The following is a 25,821-nucleotide window of genomic DNA, read 5'->3' as shown; positions in this document are numbered from 1 at the left end:
CTGCAGCGAAGGAGGGCCTCGAGGCTCTTGGGTTGAGATCTTGGTTGCAGATGCTCGGCAGAAAACGAGTCTAGCGCTTTCTTGCGAAGTGGGAAACCGAGTAGCTTTTTCCTCCTCGAGTTGCTGCTTCTCTGGCAAGTTGGCAAAATTCACTGCACAGTCAAGTTGGAGAGGGCAAGGTTTGTGGTCGTCAGCAGTTCTGTGTCCTGCTTTGTAATTACTATTGTTTTCCTGCAAATGTATGTTGTCCTCTGTGTGCTCACTGCCACGTTCCTTTTGCCTCCTAGGTATTTACAATATGGACTAAACCCAAGCCCAGAAAATCTAGTAGAGGTCTCTATACTGGCTGTTGGTTCTTTTTAAAAAGAAAGAAAAAGAATTAAGTTTTTAGTAGCTTCTAATTTACATCTAAATTTTCATGACAAGATGAAATGACAGTAAGCCCCACCAACCCCTTCTCAGGTGATTCTCTTGATGGGTTTTAGGAGATTCGGAGGCCTTAAAATTACATGCAAAGTTCTGTGAGCATATGTATTTCCTTAAATTCATTAGCCTTTATCATATGTCAAATGGGGTTAAAACTCAAATAAGATTTAAAACACCAACACTTTTAGAATAACTCATAGGTCAAGCCCCTAACTCCTACTTGGAGTTGAATTGTAGTGCAAATTCCCACTTATCCAGTGTTTCTAAGTGTATGTTTTGACAGCAGTCTACATGAATTACCAAATTTCAAGTTATAAAAAAATAAAATAAAATGTCATACGAAACATCATTTTCCTCTGAAGATCCAGATGACACTTTAGAATCTTTCGCATGCCTCTGGTGCAAGAGCACCAACTGCTTTTGGGATCCAGGGCAGTCCTTCTCTTTTTAATACCCGCAATATTCCTGCAGAGCTGCAGCCCTGGGAGTCAGGTTAGGAAACCTGGATCAGGGATCTCATAGTTCCCTAGACCCAGAATATTCAATAACCAGGAGAATGGAGAAAGTTTCCTGAAGGTTGCTTCCTTAATCCCAAATAACTTAATCCACTCAGTTTGGGAATAGTTTATTTGTTGTTTTTACCTTTAGTTTGTTACATTGCCTGAAATTCTACCAATGGGAGATGGAAATCAATGAAGCAAATATTTCAAAAATGCAGTCACTCTTTAGTATAGATTTTGTACATGAGATTCCATTTAAGGAATGAGGATAGATGTTTTCAAAACAAGATGAGGCAAGAGCATGGATTTTTTGGGGGGTATTTACAGTGAACTTTGTCAGGAAAAGACGTAGTTCTGCACCCCAATTTATTTTTACTCTTTTGTATGCTGAGTACCTAGGGAGAGTAATGAGAGGACAACAAAAACTACAGGGTGCTTTTAAGATACATCCTTAAATTCTGTGATATGCTTCCCATCAGTAGGTAGAGCTTAATTCCCGCTCCCATTGAATGTGGGCTGCTCTTAATGAATAGCTTGTGGCCCATAATGAACAGAATATGGCAGAAGTATCAGTGTGTGACTTATAAGATGAGGTCATAAAAGGCACTGCAGCTGCCTTCTTGTTCTCACTCTTGGATCACTGGTACTGGGGGAAGTCAGAGCTACCACATCATGAGGAACTCAAGTAGACCCATGGAAAGGCCTGTGTGATGAGGGACTGAGGCCTCCTGCCAACAGCCAGATGAGTGACTCATATTATAAGTGGATCCTCCAGCCCCAGGAGAGCCTTCAGGTGACTGCAGCCTGGGTAATGCTGACTGAAACCTCGTGAAAGATCCTGAGCAGAACCACCCAGGTAAGCCACTCCCAGATCACCCACACAGAGACTGTGAAGTAATGAATGTTTATTATTTTAATACAGTAAGTTATGGGGTAATTTGTTATGCAGCAATAGATAACTAATATACTCTATATCATCTTTCCTCTGTACCAGGAAAGACACTTACTATTTTATCTCACGGGCTCTTGTTCCTAGGCCCGCCTTAGGCTAGTGGCAGGAGTTCTATCATTGAACTTTAAAATGGGCTTACTAAATAGACTTCTGTGAATAGTCTTGGAATGTAACCACCATTTTCAACCTTATGTGTACGTATTCAGAGTTTATAACAATAGACAAACTTTTGAAACATAATTCATTTATAATCTGAGTACTGCCTGCAATTCTGCTAGCTCAATATGCCATTCTTTTATGAAAGACTTCATACTTCCTAGTTGTAGAATGAAGAGCTTTTTCGTGTGGGCAAATGGAACAAGTCTTGCCAACCACTTAGCATTTCTTTTAATCAGGTAACCCATAATGCACAGATTGTTTAGGTAATAGCAGAGGCCTGTCAGTTCATTTGCACGACGCGTATCTTGGGGCAGTTTACTGGAAGAGACACAAAATATCCTGTGTCAAAACCTGTTTTCTGGCCCCAATAGCTCTTGGAACAAATGACAGTGCTAAAAATAATACTACAGTTAACATTTACTTAAGACTTGTTTATGTGCCAGGCATTTTGCAAGGGACCTGATTTACCTTAGCTCGTTTAATCCTTACAACATCACTCTGAAGAAGGTAGTGATTCAAAGCATAGGTCTTGGAGTCAGACTGCTTGTATATGAGTCCTGGCTTCACCATTAAGTGTCATATAATCTCTGTGAACTATTTAACTTCTTCATGCTTCAGTTTCTTACCTGTGAAATGGGGATGAGAATGGTGCCTTCACAGGGCCTGTCAGTTGATGATGAGGATGAATGCATGTAAAGCACGTAAAACTTAGCCTACGAAGTTCCTAGCACATTGTCAGTGCTCAGTCAATGTCAGCTATTGCTGTTTTTTTAAGTAGATGGAACATGGAGTCTCAGAGAGGTTAAGTAAGTTGGCCACAGTTGTGCAGCTAGCAAACACAGCAGGAACTCAACTCCAGGTCACTTTGGTTTCAGAGCTCAAGCTCTTAACCATTACTTTATGCTGCCCCTCTTGGTTTCTTTCTGCACATAAATGGCATGATCTGCAGAAAAGCATCTAGACTTCTTGGGGCATGCTAGGAGAGATCTCTGTTTCATATACCAGAGATCTGCCAGCCTCTTGAGACCTCAGCATCATCCTGTGAAATCCCTCTTAGAAATGAAGGGGAAAAAAGTGGTAAAGTTTAGAAAAACTGAAATATGGGAAAAGGTGCTTCGTCTACTTGGTTGACAAGTTCAAATGCTGTATATTCCCCAACCCAAGAATGCCTTTCTCCGTTGGAGTAGGTGGCTATTGGAGGTTCCCATAGGATGTTTTTGGAATGTGTTCCCTCATCTTTTTCAGGAAGGGATGAAAGCTAAATGGATGTGTATCAACAAGGGTTAGTGCTGTGAGACCCAACTATGGTGAGTGTAATGATTTCTTCTTTCTATCGATTACGCTGGTAACAGAGTGGCTGGAGATTCAGTTTAACCTCTCCTCTAGGGAAAGAGAAGAAAGACCAGAAATAGATTGCCCAAGGACAGGTGGTTGCCTTCTTGGACAGGGAAGGGATCAAAGAGAAGATCCCTGGCCCTGGAGACCATCTACCCTGTCACCAACCTGTGAGTCAAAACCTACACTCAATCAAATTCATTGTTTTCCTGCTTTTTTTTTAAATATATATTTTTATTGAAGTATAGACTGTTTACAATGTTGTGTCAATTTCTGGTGTACAGCACAATACTGCAGTCATATAGGAACATATATATATTTGTTTTCATATTATTTTTTTTCACCGTAGGTTACTACAAGATATTGAATATAGTTCCCTGTGCTCTATGGTATAAATCCTGCCTTTGTTTTTGCCTTCTCTTAGTTTTGAAATTAAACTTCCTGTGGATTTCTTTAACCATGTGTGGCTGAAATGAGAGGGAGTAGGAGATCCCCGCTGGGACGGTGGTTTAAGTACTAAGCACGCCAGTCCTGGGGTCTGGAGGCAGCGACTGGGCTGGGGGAGCTTGAAGATGAGGGTGGAAGGCTGACTTTGGAAGTGCTTCATCAGAGACAAGGGCAATGTGAGAACTGGAGAACCTGGTTATGCTTCTGATTCTGCCAGCCATTCACTGTGACCTCTAGCAGTATACTACTAGCAGTATACTACTGCTAGAGAGCTCATTTTCTTGTCTGTAGAAAGTGGAAAATCATAGGTGTCCTACCTATTTCATAGGGACACTGTAAGAATCCAGGGTGACTTTGCATGTGAAAACATTCCCTCCCTTACTTTACTAGTGAGAACTGTTAAGACCATGCCATCTGAACCAAAGTGCAAAGCAAGGATACAGGCAAATGCTGGTCGTCAACTTTCCTGCACTCGTGTCTGTCCCTACTTAGGATTGCTACACTCTGTCCTTGGTTATTAATGTGTTTTGACTCATTTAGACCTCGAAATCACCGCCACACACCTTTCACCATTACAATTCCTTTATGTCTGTCCTAAGCCGTGTTTGTGTCCAAAGCACCTAACATCGTGCTTAGAGCAGGAACCCTGTAAATACTCGTGGATTAATAAATGAAGATATTTTAGTGATAGCTCTTTTGTAACTTTAAATTCCCCTCTAACAAACATTTCTATTTCTTTAAGCTGGTGTGTAAAGTCTTTTCTAAGAAATTCTTATTGGTGAGATCAGTGTGTCTCGTAATGATTGGAGATGATAATACACTGATAGTCAGTTTATATTTATACTAGATTTATTTCAAAGAACTTTATAATGTTTATGAATGAAGCTGGGATGGAGAAGCAACTGCAGACAAAGTGACTCTTTTGTGTCCTCTGACAACTGGTGGCTTTAAACAGTGAAGTCCATTGTGTAAGAATTCCCTCCCAGGGTTATTGTGAGGATTAATTAGATTAAAATCTACAAAGTGCTTTGACTTTTTCCCAGAATTCCTTTATAAATAAAGATGGCATTAATTTGTTTTAAAGCATCTTTGTATTGGTCCTCCCAGAATTAAATGAAACAAGTTCACCTGCTATTTAACTCTGTATTCCTTGAAGCAAAAAACCCAAGACTGAGCCAACCTAAATTACCTTTAATGATTTTAAGCGACCAGCACACACATGACTGAGCAGAATTTAGTACCCTAATCACAAAGATCTTGATGTATGCTGCACACGACCCAGTAATGCCTAGTAATCACTATGCTACATGGTCATTAGATATAAATTACTGTAATTATTACAGCTGTTTTATACTAACAAAGTTTGGCTCTCCTCTTTGTTATTTACATTTTAATAACTCACGTTCTGCTCACTTACAAATAGGGTTTAAGGCAGCCTTCCCTTTAGTAGTTCTTCCCTGTCTCCAAACATAGTAAATCTCACAAGTTTTCCACTATACTAGGTACTGTTTAATCCTCATTATCTACACAGAAACACATACAGACACTCAATAAAAGGCAGGAGTCCTCCATCCAATTCTCCAACAGTTGAGGTTCCTTGGGAACCACTCCTCCTCAGTCTTGTGGTCTCCTCTGTCCCCAGTGACCCACCCAGCCCATGCTGTCCCTTCCCCTGACCCAGAAGGAGCCGCTCTGCATATTCTAGGTGATGGGCTTGAGGCAGCAGAAATTCCGGAGCAGGTCCCCATGAAGTCGGGGAACAGTAGTATAAGAGGTCTTTTGGGGCCCAGGGTAGGCCACCTCAAAGGCATATTTTGAATTAAAGTTACTTGAGAAATCGCCAATGTAAGAAAGGACACTCTGACTCTCCTTTCTGTCTCCCTGAAAGCAGGAAATAAACCTCTCATGTGAAAGGTGCACCCCCTGTGTGTGGAGACGGAAGGACACCCTTATCACCAAAGATAGGGAATGGGACTGAGAAGCCTATATAAACAAACCACGTTACTGCTTGTGCTCACTACCCCAAGCCCAAACTGGGTTTAGATTCTTCACTAACTGGGTGCCCAGAACCCAAGTTTCTCTGTGCTGTCAATTCCTTACAAATTTATCGTTTCTTTGTCTAAAACAGTATAAAAACTGCCTGCTTTGGTTACTTCTTAGAGCCCATTTCTCTGGGACCTCCATATGCATGAGTTAAAATTTGTGTCTTTTTCTCCTGTTAATCTGTTTTATGTCAATTCTATTATTAGTCCAGCCACACAAACTCAGGATGGGCAGAGAGGGAACTTTCCCCTCCCCAACAAGCCTATTGCAGAAGAAGAAGCCGTCAGGCAGGTGACCAGCAGTCCTGGTTTGCTTGGGCTGCAAGGGATTCTCAGGACATGGGACGCTGGGTTTACTGGGATGAGTTTACCTCACGGTGAGAATAGATCCCAGAACCCTGACTATTCAGGTCCCTGAACCCTGGCTGAGTCTTTGCTGGGCGGGGAGACTATCTTACCTGAGAAAGACACCTTGTTCCTTTTGGGCCCTGCAGCACTCTGGACTGGGTTTTCTCAGGAAACTTCCTGGACGTGACTCCTGTTACATTGAAAAGGAAGAGGTCAGAGGTGTCCAAGAGGGAAGTCAGCCACACCCAGGCTGGGCCCCCGGTGACCTTGTTAGAGCCACCAAGGTCCCAAGCTCAGTTCTGTAGCTTTGCAGGTATAGAAACGACCCCTGAGGATCAGGCTGGGGAAATGAGTGTACGTAATCCTGCCCCAGAGACTGAGTGAATCACTGTGTGGTTAATAACTTAAGATCCTGGAGGAGACAACGCTCCTGTTGCCCTGGATGTCCCCTTCACAGGACCAGTGATATGAGATACCAGGTTACCTTGGAGCTAGAGCAAAGGTGACAGGGAGCTTTATGTGATACTGTTTCCTGGCCGCTTGTGCTCCTGTTTTCCTGCTGGGAAACAGGAGGCGTCTAGCTAACTCCTATTCAGTCTTCAAACCCTATAGATGCTGCCCATTTTCCCTCCTTCCTTCTTTCCTCCTCTTTCTCCCCTCTCTCTCTCCCCTCTCTTCCCTCCCTCCCTCCCTCCTTTCCTTCCTCCCTTCTTCCCTTTTCTTCAACAACTATTATTTGAATGCTTATCATATGTCAGTCATTAAATGAGGCCCTGGAACTGTTAAGTTGAGTAAGACGAAGTCTAGATGATAACCCATCCCCCAGTAGTCCTGATACACACCACACATTCTAAATCTTTATCACGATTATTTCCTTAGATTACATGCAGACTGTTGATCTCTATATCTCCGTGTAACTTTCAAGTGACAGTGCAAAATGATGTAGCCTTTCTTCTCAGTTGAATTTTAGTTTTGTCTTTCTGAAATCATTCCCCATTCCCCCATCCTGTGAAGTCTTTAGATCACTAACGCCATCCATCGTGTACCAATTCTTAAAATTTAGGGCAGGAAATTCACATACTATTACTCTAGCTGCCTTTAGTCCTTGTCATTGTGCTTAGTTCTGAGTTGTGACCTCACAGCTCAGAGCCCTGTCTTCATTTTATAAATAGTTTGGATATTTTTCTCCCAAAGTGCGTTACTTTGCACTTGTTCTCGCTAAAGCTCATTTGTCAGTTGTCTGACCACATGCTCAGATTTATGGGCTCTTCTGACTAGCCCAAGGATCGGCAAACTTGTTCTATAAAGGGCCAGATGATACATAATTTTAGCTTTGCAACAATACCCTAGTGTCAGTGGCAGTTACCCAGCTCTGCTGCTGTGTTGTGAAAGCAGCCATGGACGGTAGTAAACAAATGAGCATGGCTGTGTTCCCATAGAACTTTATTTATGGGAATGCGAACTTCATGTAATTTTCACGTGTCACAAAATATTTGTCTCTTTATTTTTTTTTGGACCATTTAAAAATGTGAAAAAACATTCTTAGCTTGTGGACTGCACAGAAATAGGTGCTGGTTGGATTTGGCTCTCCAGCTGTAGTTTACTGATCCTGGTCTAGAACCATCGCTAGTTAGAAGTGTTGTTAGAGAGTTTACTGCATACTCGCTCCACCTGATCACTCAAACATGTCAGCGAGCCGCTTCCCAGCATAGATGCTTGAGGATTCAGGCTCTTTACTTGGGTCCATCAATCCCTCCTTCCTGATGTACTAATATGGCAGCCTAACTGTCCTCATGTAGGTGGGGCGCAGCTGGGGTCCCAGAACTCACCAGCATGCTCTGCTTGGGGCTGCCCAAGCCTCCCAATGGCTCCTGTTAAAGTGCATTGGATTTTTCAGAATGGAAATCTGTGTCTCCAGCCTCCCCGCACCCTCGGCTCAGTCACTTTGAACAGAAGCCACGCTGAACTTGATTGTCTGAGGCCGTGACCAGAGCCCTTGTACGTGCAGGTGCCTTATTTGGAGTGCTTTTCTTCACCACTCCTTTACCTGATTGATTCTAGGTAAACTCTGGAGCCACTCTTCCCCATGGCATGCATTGCACCCCAAGTCTGGATGAGTCCATTTGTTATACGAGCTAATGTCTCACTCTGTCATTTGATTTTCGTTAGTGGCATCATTTGACTAATGGCGGCCTCTAACTCCCTTGTTAGACTCTGCACCATGAGAGGGGGTTCTTTCTATCTTTGCTTGCGGCTGTATCTCCTGCACCCTTGTGCCTGGTACTAGCAGTTATTCAACATGCTCTTGTTGCACAGAGGAGCCAGAGCCATGGAAGACTTCAGCCTACTGTCTGGGGCATTGTTGTCTGGGACAGCCCCTCCCCACCCCCTTTTACTAGCCGAGCAAACTGGCATAAATTACAAGATCTCTTTGAGCCTCAGTTTCCTTCTCTGTAAAATGGAGGTAATAACTTCAATCATTGGGTTGTGATGACTTCAGTGAGATAATGTGCCTGGCCCATGACTTGCCCCAGTCATGGTGAGACGAGTGTTAGTCCCCTTCCCCCCTTCTCTTCAGCTCCATGGTTGCCTGATGTCTGAATACCGCTTGCCCAGATTCCCCCAGCGCACAGGTCTCCACCTTCCTGATGAGAACTGCAGTTTCCTCTTAAGAAATCCACACTCAGAAATGTGACGACCACGCCCTCCACACGTCTGTTGCCTTTCCAGGAGCTGTCACTTGGGCCCTCTGGTTCCCTCCCCTGGCTGGAATCAGCTGGCCCCACCCATTGTTTTTGCTGCTGGGCCAGTTCCTTATTGCCTCACAAAACATTCCAATCTCTTATTTCTGCTTCTCCTTTGGAAACCTGGTAAAGGTTTCTTCAGGTCTCAAGGTGGATAACATCAAACAATTCCCTTTTATCTACATGCTAGTGACTCCTCAAAAATTAAATTAATTTGTCAAGTTTTCTCCTTAAATATTCCATCTTGCCATCCTTCTCTGAAGTTGATTTTGGGTAAGTGTTTAGCCTGCCTGTTTCACAAGTGAGCCATAACTTCCCAGGTTCCCTCCAGAGTTTCTTAATGATAATGAATGTGATCATGTAATAAAAATGGCAGTATTTTGAGCCCAGTATTTGTCCACCGCAGTGCTAGGAACCTTATATTCATCATTTAATTTCATCCTTATAACAACCGTGCATTGAAGACACTATTATCCCCATTTTGTACATGGGATAAATGAAATTTTAAAGGTAATTTGTTCAGAGTCTCACAATTAGAAAATGATGGGGTCAATATTTGTCCCCGCCAAGTGCCCATCACCTTTTCACTCGGACGTTTTTCTCCTTTCTTATGCTTGGTGGTTGGTGATGGTGGTGGGGAAGGTATGTGTGTAACATTCTCACTTTTCTCTTCTCCTGGGTGAGCAGCCAGTTGTTATGACTGGTTACCCATTTTGGCGAATGGTCCTTCAATGTCACATTAGAGTTCCATCAAAACTCACGTAGGTCTTGAAGTATTACCTTTTCATTCAAACCACTCATCCTCCATCTGTCCAACCAATATTTAACAGGCTGTTAAGTTATAAAATGTTATATATGTAAGATGTTAAAGTGTCATAAATACTATAACAAAGTACCACAGACCAGGTGACATATAAACAAGAGAAGTTTACTTCTCACACTTCTGGAGGCTGAGAAGTCCAAGATCAAGGCACTAGCATGGTTGTGCTCTGGCGAGGGCCCTCTTCCTAGTTCACAGCTGGCCCTTTCTCGCTGTGTCCTCACTTGGTGGAAGGGGCCAGGGAGCTGTGGGGGCTCTTCTTTATAAAAATACTAATCCCCTTCATCCACTTTCATGACCTTATCACCGCCCAAAGGCTCTTCCTTCTAACACCATCACATCGGGCACTGGGATTCCAACTTGTGAATTTTGGGAGGACACAAGCATTCAGAGGTAAAAACCAGATACTGGGCTATGTGCTGAACATGACTTAGGCAGAAGAAATATATCCCTCATTTTTTTAAAAATTAAGACTTTGGGAGCTAGTAGAAGAGGCATGTGTTAGAGAGCTGTGGAAGTGGAGAAGATGGAGAGAAAGGAAGGGAAAGAGAAGGGCTTTATGAAGTTACTGCCCTGGGGACCCACGGGTCAGGAGGAGGTCACTGGGTATGATGGGGAAGACTGGGAAAGATAAATGAGAGTCTTACACACTAAGATAGAAGTGAGGAGGTGCAGCCAGCAGAATTTTGCTCTGGCATGAAATGCTGCTCCTATTGGTGGTGGTACCTTATGGTTTTTAGTTCCCTTCCCAACAAGCTGGTACTTTCCTACATCTCTGATGTTCTCATTTACTCTCCTCCAAGCCATCATAGATGCTACTTTGGCATTTTGTGTTCTCTGCATAGGTAGCATCCCTACTTATCTTGAGAGCCTACCAGAATTGCTATGGTGACTGTTTTTTAAACAAGATTTACCATTTTTTTCTTTATTTATTTATTGGGAGGAGGAATTAGATTTATTTATTTGTTTATTTATTTTTAGTGGAGGAACCGGGGATTGAACCCAGGAGCTCCTGCATGCTGAGCACACACTCTGCCACTGAGCTGTACTCCCCCCTTTACAGTGACTATTTTACTGTGCTTCATTTTACTGTGCATGTGTTTGTCTGTGCACAGTGTGTGCATGTGTACACATGCGTGTATAGACTTGTGCATGTGAGCAGTGAGGGACCTGGATTGTTGTAGTTTGTTAAAGTCACGTTCAGACAGAGAGATCCTGGTGACCAGAAGAGTCAGGTAAGGCATTCACCTTAGGTGAGGTCACTGTGCCTGAGAGTCAGAAACTTGGTTTTGCTGGCATCCTAAGAATGCATTAATTTCTCATTAACCTGGATCACAGAAACTAATAAATACCAAGCAGAATATGGTGGTTATGTAAGAAGGTTACATATGTTTCAGAGATCCCTACTGAAGTATGTGGGGATGAAATGACTCAGCTCTAGCATTTGCTTTAAAATATTTTCGCTTTTAAAAGTGCAGGAAAGTGAAGCAAGTGTGGGAAAATATTGGTAATGATTCAACTAGGTTAATGATTATTTCATACTAGTCATTATCTAGTCTGTAATGTTATATATATTCATTATACTATTTCCTCTATTTCTTTGTGTTTGAAATTTTTCTTAATGTAAAATTTAAAAATATAAAGAAAATGGCAATAATTTACAGAGAAATAAAAGAGTTTACCTGGATGTGCAAGTTACCTTAGCCAGGAATACAACATGGAGAGCTAATTTGATTTAAGACTGCTGGGTGCACCTGGAATCCTAGCAAGGGAGACTTAGCTGTAGGATCCAAGCTAATGGCTCTGTGGTCTGGGGTCATTTCTGCCAAGGAAATCTACCCCTTGTGGGGCCCGGCAGGACTCTCTTCCCTTAGATGTGCTTGATAAGACATTGGCTTTCCCTGAGCTGCCCTGGGCTGGGTAGAAGCTCGGTCTTCTGGCTTCTAGTCTAGTGCCCTTGTGGGACTATCTGTGTCTAAATCCAAAACATCACGTCACCACGATTACTATTATTTTTGTAACATGACAGTGTGTACTACAAAAGATGACAGCCCTACTAACCATACAAATGACTGAACCAACTGTTTCTGTTTTTCACCTCTTCCTCCAAAAACGATTGAGTCTCTGCTTACAAAATTACAACTCCAATATAGTCCCACCTCCCAAAGAATACTCCAGAGCATCTGAGGGCCTCCAAACTTCGTTTACTCATTTGTAGCTTCCCACTTTACTCCAACAAAGAACTGATTCTCTCCTTTGTCTTGAGTTTTTGCTAGGAAAAGTCTTACAGGATGGCTTAGTCTCTCATGTCCAGGCTTGAGGTGCACCTCCCAGCTGTTCCCTCCCATCCCAGCCAGGTCTCAGATGGGGCTGTCCCTTATCCAGCCCAGGGCACAGTCAAAGCCTCATCAGCCCAAGACCACCAGGAACAAGCCTGTAGCCTGACCCAGTCAGACTTGCGGCCGGGGGTGCCCTGCAGGACTGCGAGGCGCTGCCCTCCATGGAGGACCTCTGGCAGCTGTGTTCTTATGGACTGTTGGGATTAATTACAGAATGAAATTCTGTCACATGTCAACAGATCAGCTAGCACAGGAGAGATAATTTTTTCAGGATGAAAGCTAGCTTCAAGAGAGTAGAGCAAAGCTTCTAGGTCTGGGCTCTCCCATACGACTCCTGTCCCGTGGGACTGGGGGGGTCATGCAGGCAATGACAAATACCCGTCTGCAGCCAGGAGCTCCTGTCTCCCTTTCTGCTCTTCTTCCGCAGGATCCTGTTCCAGAGATTGTCTCAAAGACTTAGACATCTGATGTCTACACCCATCCCACCCCCCATCCCCATGTTAGGCATTTAAACCCTGGTCCAGGCTGAGGGGGTGGGTGCCTCTATTGCTACCACCAGTGGCTATAGGCACCTATTTCTCTTGCTTCCACCTTCTGGTTTTGCTTAAGACCTCTTTTTCTTGGGATACATGACAGACCCTGTTGACTCCACTGCTGATTCAGCTACCGCTCCAGGGACACTCCCATTCCATCAGATGTCTCGGGTGAAACCAGAGAAGCCAAAGGCAAAGTGAGGATTCCTGACCTCGCAGCCTGACCTGTCTGCCGGACTCTCTGCCTTGTTTGCGCTTCACTGGCTCCAGGAATGACAGAGATGGTTAAAGAGGAAGGTGCTAATGTTATCTGTGGCTCACAATGCATTTTCAAAGGCATGATTTAATTTGATCCTCTTTTAGATCCATGAGATAGTTATTATGCCTATTTGAAGAGACAAGAAACTACGGCCCCGTGAGGTTAAGTAATGTGTTTACAGTCACAAAGTTAATTGGTAGCAGGACCATGATATGAACTGAGGTATTCCGTTTCCTAGGGGAGTTTATCTGTATCCAAACCCAAGTTATTGCTAAACTACTATATTTATATAATTAAAATATTATTTGTAGCAACCAAATTATATTGACACAGAAGATGACTCACTATTAGCAGCAGGCTGAGATTGTTCAGTAGCCAAGTGCCGTATTTCACGTTCATCCATGTGTTGAATGTACTAATTTTGTCTAATTTTTCATCATGAGGAGTCAATAGATAATATATATAGTTGACAACTCAAGAGAAAGAGGTATAAATATGTTCCGTACAGTTTCAGTGGTAGTCAACAGTAGAACTTAAAACAGGAACTGTTAATAAAAGTTCTGAGTAATGGGTGTGGGTGGGGTGGGGTTGGTGGGGATAGGTGGTGGGAGATTTTTGTTTCTCCTTTTAGACACTTCTGCAGAGTCTGAATTTTTAGAATATGTGCAAGTATTACTTCTCTAAATAAAACACTTTAAAAATAGTTTCAAAAAAAGAAATAAAATAAAAAGCATCCCATTGATGAGTGATTGCTTTGTCATACGCAACACTAGGCAGCCTACAGAAAAACTGAGGTCCATCTATATAAATTTTAAGTAAGAAAAACAAATTGCAGAATGATACGGTTGTAATAATACCATTTATTTCAAATATTGTGTGTGTGTATATGTGTACACAAAACTGGGAGGGTATATGTCAAGTGATAGCAAAGTATAGGGACACATGTCATAGTGGGGAGGAGAGAAAGCCTTTTTCTAAATTCTATACTTTCATATACTATTTTTTTTCAAGGAGTATGCTTTGAATACGAATGTGTATGGAATATTCTATAGGTTCAAAGCTGAAGTGATACTGAGTGTTTCCCTTTGCTTTTTTTGCTGTGGACGAGCCAAGCGTGACTGTACTGTGTTATGTGCAAGGGTCAGGATATTACACTGACTAGCAGGGAGGAAATTCACCGGTCCCCCACTCCTTAGTATTGTTCCCAAAGGGAAGTTTGTGAATTGAATTGCTCCAGTCTCGTGCCTTAATGTCATCCCAGAGCTGACCAAAAGTCTGATTCGTGTTTCTTTTTATATTGTTAGATTTCCTTCCTCTGCTTGGTTTTGTGCAAATGTCACCAAGAGTGTGTGGGATTTAAATCCCCAAGTCCAATAGCTGATGATTGTAACAGGGTATCTGTCCCACACTTCGGAGTCCTGAGCTTGGGGTCTAGACTAACCCTGACACTTTTTAGAATCTTTCTGGCAATTCAGTTAGTTTTCTATCTTATTTTATTGTTGAAAGAACACTTAGTGTGAGATTTACCCTCTTAAATCTTAAAAACAAAATTTTAAGTGTCCCATATACTATTGTTGACTGTAGGTACCATGTTGTACAGCAGATCTCCAGGACCTAGTCATCTTTTTAATTTTAGTTTTTCCTTCCAGTTTAATTGAGATATTGACATACAGCACTGGATGAATTTAAAGTGTACAGTGTAATGATTTGACTTAACCTACACATCATGAAGTGATTATCACAAGTTTAGTGAACAACATCATCTTACATAGTTTAAAGAAATAGAAAAAAATTTTTTTTCTTGGGATGAGAACTCTCAGGATTTACTGTCTTAACAACTTTCATATATAACATACAGCAGAGTTAATTACATTTATCATGTTATACACAACACCACTAGTACTTATTTATCATCTAACTGGAAGTTTGTACCTTTTGACTGCCTTCGTCCAGTTCCCCCTTCTCCTGCCCCATGAAAGGAAGCCCCACTGGGGTTCAAAGCCAAACATTCTGGTAACTCTTCTTGCCAGTGCACGACCCTCGACCTGGGGAGCCCGATGTTGGGCTCAGCCCCCTTGTTCCTCGGGGTGAACCTCTGAAATTGTAATTTCCCTCTGATTTGTGGGTCACCCACCTGGGGCATGGGTCCTGACTAGACCATGTGTCTGTCCCTCCTACCTGTCTCGTTGTGGTTCCTCCTTTATGTCCCTAGTTGTAGGAGATCATTTCTGCTAGTCTTCAGGTTTGTCAAAAGTTTCTCTAAAAATAGTTACAATTTTGGTGTGCCCATGGGAGGGAGTGAGCTCAGGGTTTTCCTACTCCACCATCTTGGCTACACCCCCTTATTTTTCTTTTAAATAAAGAAAGTTAAATTTATAAACACCTTAAGATAGCTTGGGGAATTAAATAAAAAAGAATGAATCCTACAAATTACAAAGAGTTTGCTAATATACAAACCACCAATCCATCTAAATTTGGCCTATCCAATCTACTTAACTGATTTAAGTTAGAATTTTTCTAACAAAATTCACTTGGAGGATGAGTGATATATTTACACCTTTGACAAAGATAACAAGTGTGGTATCACTGTGGTTGAGAAGAGAGAACATAAATCCTGGTTATCTTATTGCTCTGGCTCATCGAAACCCAAAGAACATGTAAGGTTCTGCCATGCCCAGTGAGATCAGGCAAATGTAATAGAAGGCATGCTGGCCTGACCCATGTTCTTATCATATAAGTCTCCTGGTTGTTTCTCTTCCTCTCCATTAGGAACATACAGAGGGGATGATGGAATTTTACCGAAATCTTTATAGGCAGGCAGTTTAGAATCTCAATTGTTATGTCCATTTTCATAGATGATATTGTATTTTGTGTCTACACTTTCAGTCCATATGCTGTCCTATCTGTACTTCCCATTTGTCCAGGCATTTTGGTGCCAGGCCGGTCTCTGGCGACATCACTGGTTGAAATTGTTCTAGGTCTCCTGTGGATTTTTGTTTGACCATGAGTAGAAGGCTGGCCTTTAAATCTCCCATCTTTTCACGATGCCTTGAAAAGCTTTACCGATATAGTTTTTGCTGTGACATTCACATACTGTCCTGGGAGAAAGTCAGCAGCATAACAGGGATTGCCTGCTTTAATCACAGTGTTCTCTGTTCCATGAAAGGTTTTAATTTTCCATCCGGGCAGCAATCCAAGTTCTCAGTAGATTTCCAACATACATGTAGTTTTACAGAAATGTGATGCCATTTTCCCTCCTACACTTAGGGCTGCCATTTTCCACTATGGTTTTTCTTTGGAGTTTATTTTAGGATATGACAGTCTTGTATCTGAAGTAATGTGATCATATGCTTTTGACCATCCTTGGTCCATAAAGGCATCATGCTTCAGTGTGATAAGGCCAACTCAAGAGGAACCTGGTTCCCAAGGATGCAAAGGCCATGGTTCATCTTCAGAGGATGCAGTTCACTAACTAACTGGGCTTCATTTTTATCAGAAACTAACTGCTTCACAAATGGAACATTTTCTTTGCAGAGATGCTCATCCCACCAAGTACAACTCTTGCTGTGGAGACTTCTAACCAAAAGCCAGATATTTGTTCTGTCCCCCAAGCCTTGAGCAGTACTCAGGCTGCCTTTGCCTATGCCCAGTACCTGTGCCCTGGTCTGTGACGGCAGCCTCCAGCCAGTCATGGAGTGGCCGGGGAGGAGTCCTCCTGAGACACTTCTAGCCCCACTGCTCCATTTCAGGGCTTCTCTGCCATGGGGCAGACATCCAGGAGCTGTTCAACCAGCAGTCTGCCAATTAGAACTTATTTCTCTTGCTTAACTGAAACATTAAGCCCACTGTACCTCCCCATTTCCCTCACCCTCCAGTTCCTGGCAACCACCATTCCACTCTGATTATATGAATTTGACTATTGTAGATACCTGATATAAGTGGGATCATGCAGTATTTGTCTTTCTATGACTGGCTTATTTCACTTAGCATGATGTCCTCAAGATTCATGTATCTTGTTGCATATTGCAGAATTCCCTTCCTTTTAAAGGTGGAACAGTATTTTATTGTATGTATATGATCACATTTTCTTTATCCATTTATCTGTCATTGAACATTTATTTCTTTGTCTCTTGTAAATAGTGCCACAGTGAAAACAGAAGTGCTAATATCTTTTGAGATCTTGATTTCAGTTCTTTTAGATAAATACCCAGAAGCGGGGTTGCTGGATCATATGGTAGTTCTATTTTTAATTTTTTGAGGAACCCCATACTGTTTTCCAGATCAGTTGTACCATTTTGCATTCCTACCAACAGTGTGCAGGAGTTCTACTTTCTTCTAGTTTATCCAGTTTGTTGATGTATAATTGTTCATAGTAGTCTTTTATGATCCTTTTTATTTCCATGACATAAGTTGTGTGTCTCTTCTTCAATTTAGGATTTTATTTATTTGAATACTCTCTTTTTACCTTACTTAGTCTAAGAATTTGTTGATTTTGTTTATCTTTTCAAAAAAAAATCTACTCAGCTTTGTTGATTTTCTTCCGTTGCTTTTCTGTTTTCTTTTTCACTTATTTCTGCTAGAATTTTTGTTATTTACATCCTTTTTACTAACTTTGGGTTTCGTTTGTTCTTCTTCTAGCCCTTTGATGTGAAAATTAGATTATTTGAGATTTTTTCTTCTTTTTTAATGTAGACATTTATCACTATGAACTTCCCTCTTAGTATTGCTTTTGCTACATCCCATAAGTTTTGATATTAAAAAACCGTTAGATATTAAACTGAACTTTAGATATTACAAAATTCCGACCCTTTTAACTGTTAACAGTAAATATACATGTGGTTTTATCTAGTTGTGATCCATTTATACCTATTATTTTCTTCTTCTATATAGTTTTGTTTTATTTGATATGTCATTATATCAAGTTACCTGATCTGTTTTAAACAACTGTATCATATTCTAGATGTCATAGTAGGCTTAACGTCCCTCTTTTGTTGGGTTTTGAGGATTTTTTTCTTCCCAGTTTGGGATGTTTCCACATAGACTGATCATTTTTGTCAATGTCCTTGTCCTCTTCTTGGGGCACATAGTTTGCAGTTAGGTGAGGCTTTCTGGCTGAGTTATGGCCGATAAAATGTAAACAAAGGAATATGTGACACTTCCAGGCCTGTCCCATAAAAAGTATAAGTAACTCTCATTTTCTTTCCTGGACTGTCAGGTAAGTGGAGAGAACTGAGTGTCCATATGAAGGCACAGACATGCAATGGAAGGAGCCTGGGTCCCTGGTTGACCATGTGGAGCAGAGCACCTGCTACCTGCTGACCTCCACAGGCTGTGTGGTGAAAGAGAAGTGACTTTTATTTGGTTAAGACTTAGAGATTTTAGGTTGCATCTGTTACAGTAACTAGTATTACTTACCTTAGGTAGTAGGGGTATTTTAAATGCCTCTGCGACCATCATTTACCCAGCTGATAGAGTAGGACAGTAATCACTACTGACGCCTTCAAGTAATTACTACATTTTTTTTCCAGGTTCATAATTTATTGTACAAATTGAGTATCACACGATGAGCTGACATTAGCTTCTTCAGGCATGGGAACTTAACAAATGAGGTACAGTTTAGGATCTGTTTATGTTGCTTTCACAGCTGGAGTTTTTTTAGACCTTAACTTGAAGTATAAGACTAACAAAGCAATGCTTCCATACGTGGCCAGAACACAATTCATTCTCCCTGTGAGAGTGTAAGAGTTGAAATATTTTTTGATGCCAGTGAAATGGAATTGGGCATCAGTTTCTGGACCTGCCATGATTTCAGTCTTCCAAAAGACACCAGCTCCGCAGCCTGTGTCCTTCAGTGTACGCAGCTGTCCCTCGGCCCACCCGGAAGAAGCCGCCTACTACATTTTTGTTTGTTTCATTTTCAGTAAGTTAATTTTAGGGGTCCTGCTATCCTGTTAGAATTTTGAAAGAGAAATCTCACTGGCTTGTCAAAGTTAAAACTCTGTAGTGTCTACATGTAAAACAAAACCAAACCTTGAATTACAAACTTGTGTCTTAAAAATAGGGCTGTTAGAGTTAGTGTAGAATAGAGATACTCATGTGTTCTCTTAAGGTCAGACAGTCAAGTCCATCATTCACTACAATTTATGCAATTTATACAGTTATCATAATAATTTATACAGTCAATATGTGCTAGACATGGGAAACTCAAAGATGAATGAGACAAACATACTCTTTTTAATCATGGCATGTACAATCATGTATTTACTTTGGTGACCATGGGCAAGCTGCTAACTTCTGTAAGCTTTAGTTACTCCATCTATAAAATAAAGACAATATTACAGGTATATTCCTTCTAGGGTTCTTGTGGAGCCTAAATAAGATTAACCATGTAGCACAGTGCCTGTTGTATACTAAGTGCTCAATAAATAGCAATTTGTCTTTTTCAAAAGATTTACTAACCATTCTTGGTGGCTGATAGTTAAAAATACAGATTTCTGAAGAGAAACCCTTAGTTTTAACTCTGCCCCTGAACAGGCACCACCTGAACTTTCTTGCTGTCATCTTGCTGAAGAACTTCCTTGCACTGGGGCTATGGAGTCAACAATGCTCTCCATGAATACAGTTCTATAGGAGTATTCGTAGATATTCATCATTTCTCTTGGGTAAATACCTAGGAGTGGAATTGCTGCATTACAGGATGGATATATGTTTAACTTGATAAGAAACTGCCAGTTTTCCAAAGTGCTTATACCATTTTATACTTCCATAGGAAAGTATGAGAGATCACTGTCATCCTCACCAACATTTGGTATTTTCAGTTTTTTTCCTTCATTTAATTTTGATGAACTCCAATTTATTTTTCTCTTTTTTGCTTCTGTTTTGGTATCATATCTAAGAAATCATTGCCCAATCCAAAATCACAAATATTTATACCTATGTTTCTTTCTAAGTATTTCATAAGCTTTAGCTCTTACATTACAGGTCTATAATCCACTTTCAATTAATTTTTGTATATGGTATGAGGTAAGGGTCCAAACTGATTCTTTTGTGTGTGACTATCCAGATGTCCCAGCATCATTGGTTGAAAAGGCTAGTTTTTCATTGAACTGTCTTGGTCCTGTTGTGGAAAAGCAATTGGCCACAAATATATGGATTTATTTCTGGACTCTCAATTCTATTCCATTGATCTATACACCAATCCTTGTGCATACTTTCCATTGGAGTAATTCATTGTACTTCTAACTTGCATTGAACTTATATTTTCTTCATGACTAATAATTGCTCTAGAAGTTCCTTTTTGCCCATTCCAGTCAATCCCTTTCCTTACTCCTTAGAACTAACGACTGTTTTGATTAGTTTTCACCATAGATCAGTCTTTGCTGTTCTAGAACTTTATGTAAAAGGAATCACACAGTATGTACCTACTTAGTATAGGCTTCTTTCACTGAGCATAAAGTTTTTAAGATTTACCCATGTTATTGTATATATATCAGTAGTTTGTTCCTTTCAGAAGAAATTTTTATTATGAAGATTTCCTAATTTATTTCAGCTTACTTTTTTCATGTAATTTCTATGTGAAACATTCTAGCCTACTTGCTGATTTTTTATATTTCTCCTCCAGTTGCTGATTCCTTTAATTATTGGTATGTAAGTCTGTCCAGTTTTGGATCTCTAACTTTTTGCTTATTCCTGTTTTTTTTTTTTTTAAATCATGTCTATGTAGCTTCCTTCTTAGAGTCCCTTGAATGCTGTATTATAGTCAAGGGTCACTTTTTTTCTTTCCTTCAGTGCTCATATACATTACCATCTTTTTACTAACTTGCTTACTTAAGTATGTATTCAAACATTATAGTTTTTCCAACTTATAGTCTTGCTCTTGAGTTATTCAAATACATACTTAGTTTAGAATACCTAGTTTCTGGGAAATTTGCCAGAATTAGTCATAACGTTTGGGGAAACCCTCTAGGTTTAGAAGGAACCCAGTTCCCTCTCTGTTCTTTTTTCTTTTTTCCAAGTGCATTTGACTTTGCAATTGAGCCTGGAAGCATTAGTTTGAAAGGTACTCATTTGCCACTGTGGTTATGTGGAAGAACAGAAACGTACAAAGAAGCCAAAGTGCGCTGGTGCTGTTCTGAGAAATAGCTCTCATGCAATCTGCAGATACTAGGTTCCTTTAGGACGTCAGTATCCCCTCTCTACCCCCACTGCTGCCGATAACCAAAGCTGCTGAAGAAGACTGAGTTTGTGGTGTGGTCTCCCCACCTTGTCTACCTTTCTTTACTCTGACTCTCAGTCTCCTCTGAGAGTTTTCTGTCCTTTCTTTTATTTTTCTCCAGTAAGGCCTTCTTTGGGCAGAATTATCAAATCAACTCCCCCGTCAACACTCCCTTTGCTGCCTGCTCCTCTTCCTTTATTCCTCCATGCAGGCCTCTCCCCTCTCCCTGCCCAGCCCGTAATCCTCCGTCAGGCTTCAACCAGAGAAACAGAACCAGTAGGAGATATATTTAGAGATTTATTGCATGGAATTGGCTTACATGATTGTGGCGGCTGGCAAGGTACACTGGCAGGGCAGGCCATCGGGAGGGGCACACTGGAGGGCAGGCCATCGGGAGGGGCACGCTGGGACTCTGGGGCATCAGCAGAAGCTATTATCCACAGAGGGAATTCTTCAGAGAAACCTCAGTTCTGCTCTTAAAACCTTTAACTGATTGAATCAAGCCCACTGGAATAGCTAGGAGAGTCTTTCTTGAAGTCAACTGGTAAGGATTTAATTCACATTTACAAAATACCTTCACTGTGGCCCCTAAATTAGTGTTTGATTAAATAACTGGGGACTATGTCTAGCCAAGTTAACATACAGAACTGACCACCACACCCTATTTCCCTCAATATATGGCTTTTATATACTGGCTTAATTGGTAATTAAGATGTTAATTGATGGGAATTGAATACCTCTCAGGGATATTTTCATTTTATGAAGAAATCTTTAAGAGCCAAAGGAATGAAAGAATAATAAAAAGCTAAAGTGTGTGTGAGTTGGAGTGGGGCAGGGAACAGGAATGAAAATCACTGCTTATTCACAAGGCCAGGACTGCTCACAGGTATGGTCATGCCTTCTCATTGCCCCACAGCTCTCTTCAGTCTCCTCACACAGCAACCATCCCTGATCTTTTATTTTATCTCCGCACATTGCTCCACCACCCCCACCAGCATACCTACTCAGCACCTCCCCACCAGCTTCTCAGGTTTCCTCCTATGAACATACTTTGAATCTCTAACTCGCATATCCACATTTGGGCTTCGCTTACCCCCACAGCCCTGTGCACACATTTATGGACCACACTTTTCTCCTGTGTTTCATCTGTCTCCTAAAAGGCTATAGACACTATAAAATTATAGGAGCCTCCTATAATTTGAAGACTATAAATTATTTATTCATCTGTCCATCAGATTTATGTAGGGTGTCAGCAGGGCATACATATAAAATAAACAGATTCCATTCCTAGGCCAAAGGGCCTTGGCTTCTAGTGCAAGGGACAGAGTGAAACAAGCACAGGGAAGGGGGAGAAGCAGTTGTTCTGATTGGGAGATTTGGGAAAGCTTACCAGAGCCCTTCAGCTGGGACTTGAAAGAAAGATTTTGATGGATGGGGAAGTGTATTTCAGGTTGAGTGAGTTGCATGAGCAAATGCAGAGAGGCCTGAAAATGCAGGAATAATTCAGAGCCTGCTCGTGGGTTTGGATACAGGATGTAGATACTTGGATAGCCACACTTGGGACATCAGGTGTTACTTTCGTTTAAGTGAGTAGACATTTCTCCAAAGATATACAAATAGCCAATAAGCAAACGAAAAGATGCTCACCATCATTAATCGTTAGATAAATGCAAATCAAAACCACAATGAGGAGGAAGGGTATAGCTCAGGGGTAGAGTGCACACCTAGCATGCATGAGGTCCTGGGTTCAACTCCCAGCACCTCCACTAAATAAGTAAATAAATAAACCTAATTACCTCCCCCTCCAAAACAAAAAACAGAAAAACAACAAACCACAATAAGATACCACTTCACATGCATTAGGATGGCTATTATTATAAATAAAAAAAAGCCAAAACCAGAAAATAACAAGTGTTGGCCAGAGTGTGGAGAAATTGGATCCTTTGTGCATTACTGGTGGGAATGTAAAATGGTGCATCTGCTATGGAAAAATGCTGTGGCAGTTCCTCAAAAAATTAAGCATAGAATTACTGTTTGATCCAGCCATTCCTCTTCTGAGTATATGCCCAAAAGAAGTGAAAGCAGGGACTTGAACAAATACTTGTACACCCATGTTCATAGTAGTAGTATTCACAATAGCCAAAAGTTGGAAGCAATCCAAGTGTCCATTGACAGATGAGTGGATAAACAAAATGTGGTGTATACATGAAATAGAATATTATTTAGCCATAGAAAGGAAGGGTATTCAGATACATGCTATCACACAAGATGGCCTTTGAAGACATTACACTAAGTGAAATAAGCCAATCACAAATGGACAAATATTTTACGACTCCAATTGTGAGGTACTTGGAGTAGTCAAATTCATAGATAGCACAATGACAGACAGGGGCTAGGGAGAGGAGGGTGGGAGTTAGTATTTAATGGGTACAGAGTTTCAGTTGGGGAAAATGAAAGCGTTCTGAAGATGGAAGATGGTGATGGCTGCACAACAGTAAAGTAAAAACAAAAGCCAGAAAGTTTCCTTGTGCCTCTGATGAGTCAGCCTCTTTCCCTTCAGTCTTGGGCAACCATTCTTTTGCCTTTTATCACTGTGGATTTTGCTAGTTCTAGAGCTTTGTGTAAATGGAATCATTCGAAATACACTGTTTTATGTCTGCCTGCTTTTGTTCAGCATAATAATGAATTTGATGCTTTTCCATATTGTGTGTACCAGCAATCCTTTTTATGTTGCATCGTATTCCATTGTGTGAGGAGACTCCAATTTGTCTGTCTGTTCTCTTCTTGGTGGACATTTGTGTTGTTTCCAGTTTGGGGGTATGCCTCGTTTTAAGAAATATGTACAACTTTTGTAACAGTGAGAGTTACCAATTTATTTACAGCAAAATAGAGGTAGAGGGAGGGAGGGAAGGAGGAAGAAAAAGACAGAGGGAGAGAGAGAAGAAAGAAAGAAGGAAAGAAAGAGGAAGGGAGGAAGAACGGAAGAGAGAAAGAAGGAAAGAATGGAAAGGCCATTGAACATCCCCTAGCCTCACTAATAAATCTAGCCTTTAAATTTGATTAATAAAGAGAATATGGGATAAGCAGGGAGGACTAGCAATTTCTACATAAGTCTTTCCTGTTGGTCCATCTTCCCATTCCCTATCCTCTTCCTCCCTTAAGTAGAAGGAGAAACAGCTACTCTGGAAGTTTTGGGACAAATAGTATTTGAACGAGAGATAACTCTTAATAGATGAGATATCTAGTTACTTGGAATCATTATTGACTATGACAATCCTGAATTGTTTCTTATTTCTGACTCAAATCAGCAATGTGAATCCCACTGTAAGGCCCAGGTGACTTTGCTGAAGGGGGAAAGGCCAAATTACTGAGAGAGAGCTGGACCTCAGCCAGCCAGAGGCATCTGGTGGGAATGCTGGCTGAGGAGGAGAGTATACTGATTCTCTTCTTTCTCTTCTCGTTCCCACTCAGCAGCTATCTTGTTGCAAACATGACTACTTTTTCTTTTTTCTCTTTCCCAATCTGCTAGTGAGTGAAGTGAATGCTTTATAATATTGTTTTTAAAGCAGGCATCGGTTGATTCTGTGGCAAGACTGCTAGTTGCTTTCCAGCATCCATTCTCTGCTTTATCCCAATGTTTTACCTGTGTGCGTGGCTGTTCTGTGAAAGAACATCTCCTGCCTCTCCACAACTAAGTCCTGTTCAATGGAATTTGAGTGGAAGTGTATACTCAGTTCCAGGTCATGACATGGAGAGGATGTGTCCTCTCTCTCCAACCCTTCTTTTCCATCCTGCTGTCTGACATGTGGACTTGGTGGGGTTCTCTGGGTCATACCAGTGAGGCCAACAGTCAAGTGATGACCGAGCTATAAGCTACAAGAAGTCTGTGCCCCTGTGTGTGAGAGATACACTTCTATCTTGTTTCAAACTGTTACTTTGGTCTTTGTTATAGCAGCTGAATATGTACACTAACTAATATAAATCCTACCATAGGCAAAATACTGAGCTAGGCAATGAATGTCTAAAGATGAGTGAAACAACTTGACAGTGCAAGGCTTGAGAAAGTTTACAACCTAGAGAGAGAGACAAATACAAACTCAGTAACTATAATAAAGGGTAGACAATGGTAACTGTCTTATTGGAGGTATAAACAAAGCCTGGTAGAAGAGATTAATTCTGATTGTGGCCTTAGGAAGGACTTCTTAAATAAGGTGACATGCAACTTGGGACTTGGACAGTGAGCTGAATTCTGACAAATGGAAAAGGATAAATAGGGCATCTCAGGCAGAAGGAACAGTATGTGTAAAGGCAAATGACAAAAAATGCACTTGTATCCAGAAAATAACCAGCAAAAAAGGCAGAAAGCCATTGAATGCAGAGGAGAAACAGCCCAACTAGGTAGAGACCAGATTGTGATGGCTCACGAATGTTACATTAAGGAATTTGGTTTTGGACATGTTGAATTTGAGGTGGGATGGAAGAGATGGCCAGCAGGTAGCAGAAGATTAGATTCTGAAACTCATAAGTGAGAAGTTTGGAAGTGAGGTGAGAGCTGGAGATGTAGATGTGGGTGTCATCCAGATCTAAGGGACAAAGTGAAATAGACAAGGAAGAAAGTGCAGAGTGAGAAGAGGGTGAGGAGGAATCACAGGCCACACCTTTACAAGTGTGGGGAAGGGGAAGATGGCAGAAAAGGAGTCAG

General features: G+C 41.2%; 1 protein-coding gene, 1 long non-coding RNA gene and 1 pseudogene across 2 annotated transcripts; 1 reads left to right on the top strand and 2 right to left on the bottom strand.

Moving 5' to 3' along the window:
• The first annotated feature begins 52 nt into the window (after positions 1–52).
• On the top strand, positions 53–13,456 carry LOC140696803 (uncharacterized). The gene is made up of 5 exons (XR_012073334.1): positions 53–179; positions 288–1,782; positions 3,283–3,344; positions 3,424–3,542; positions 12,749–13,456. It is a non-coding gene; the product is annotated as an uncharacterized lncRNA (long non-coding RNA).
• Positions 13,457–15,587: 2,131 nt separating this feature from the next.
• Positions 15,588–16,596, bottom strand: LOC102544915 (large ribosomal subunit protein uL3m pseudogene; annotated as a pseudogene).
• A 1,814-nt stretch (positions 16,597–18,410) lies between these two features.
• LOC102545178 (ATP synthase membrane subunit K, mitochondrial) lies at positions 18,411–18,791 on the bottom strand. The gene has a single exon (XM_006201744.4). It carries the CDS (start codon positions 18,706–18,708, stop codon positions 18,532–18,534), a length of 177 nt encoding a protein of 58 aa, XP_006201806.1. The 5' UTR covers positions 18,709–18,791; the 3' UTR covers positions 18,411–18,531.
• Positions 18,792–25,821: the final 7,030 nt, after the last annotated feature.

This window comes from Vicugna pacos, chromosome 6, assembly GCF_048564905.1.
Source record: "Vicugna pacos chromosome 6, VicPac4, whole genome shotgun sequence".
NCBI lineage: Eukaryota > Metazoa > Chordata > Mammalia > Artiodactyla > Camelidae > Vicugna > Vicugna pacos.
This window is presented reverse-complemented; position numbering and strand designations above follow the sequence as displayed.

Bases quoted from the DNA above. Each gene is read 5' to 3' on its own strand.
- LOC102545178 (XM_006201744.4), bottom strand. From the start codon at position 18,708: ATGGCAGGTCCAGAAACTGATGCCCAATTCCATTTCACTGGCATCAAA.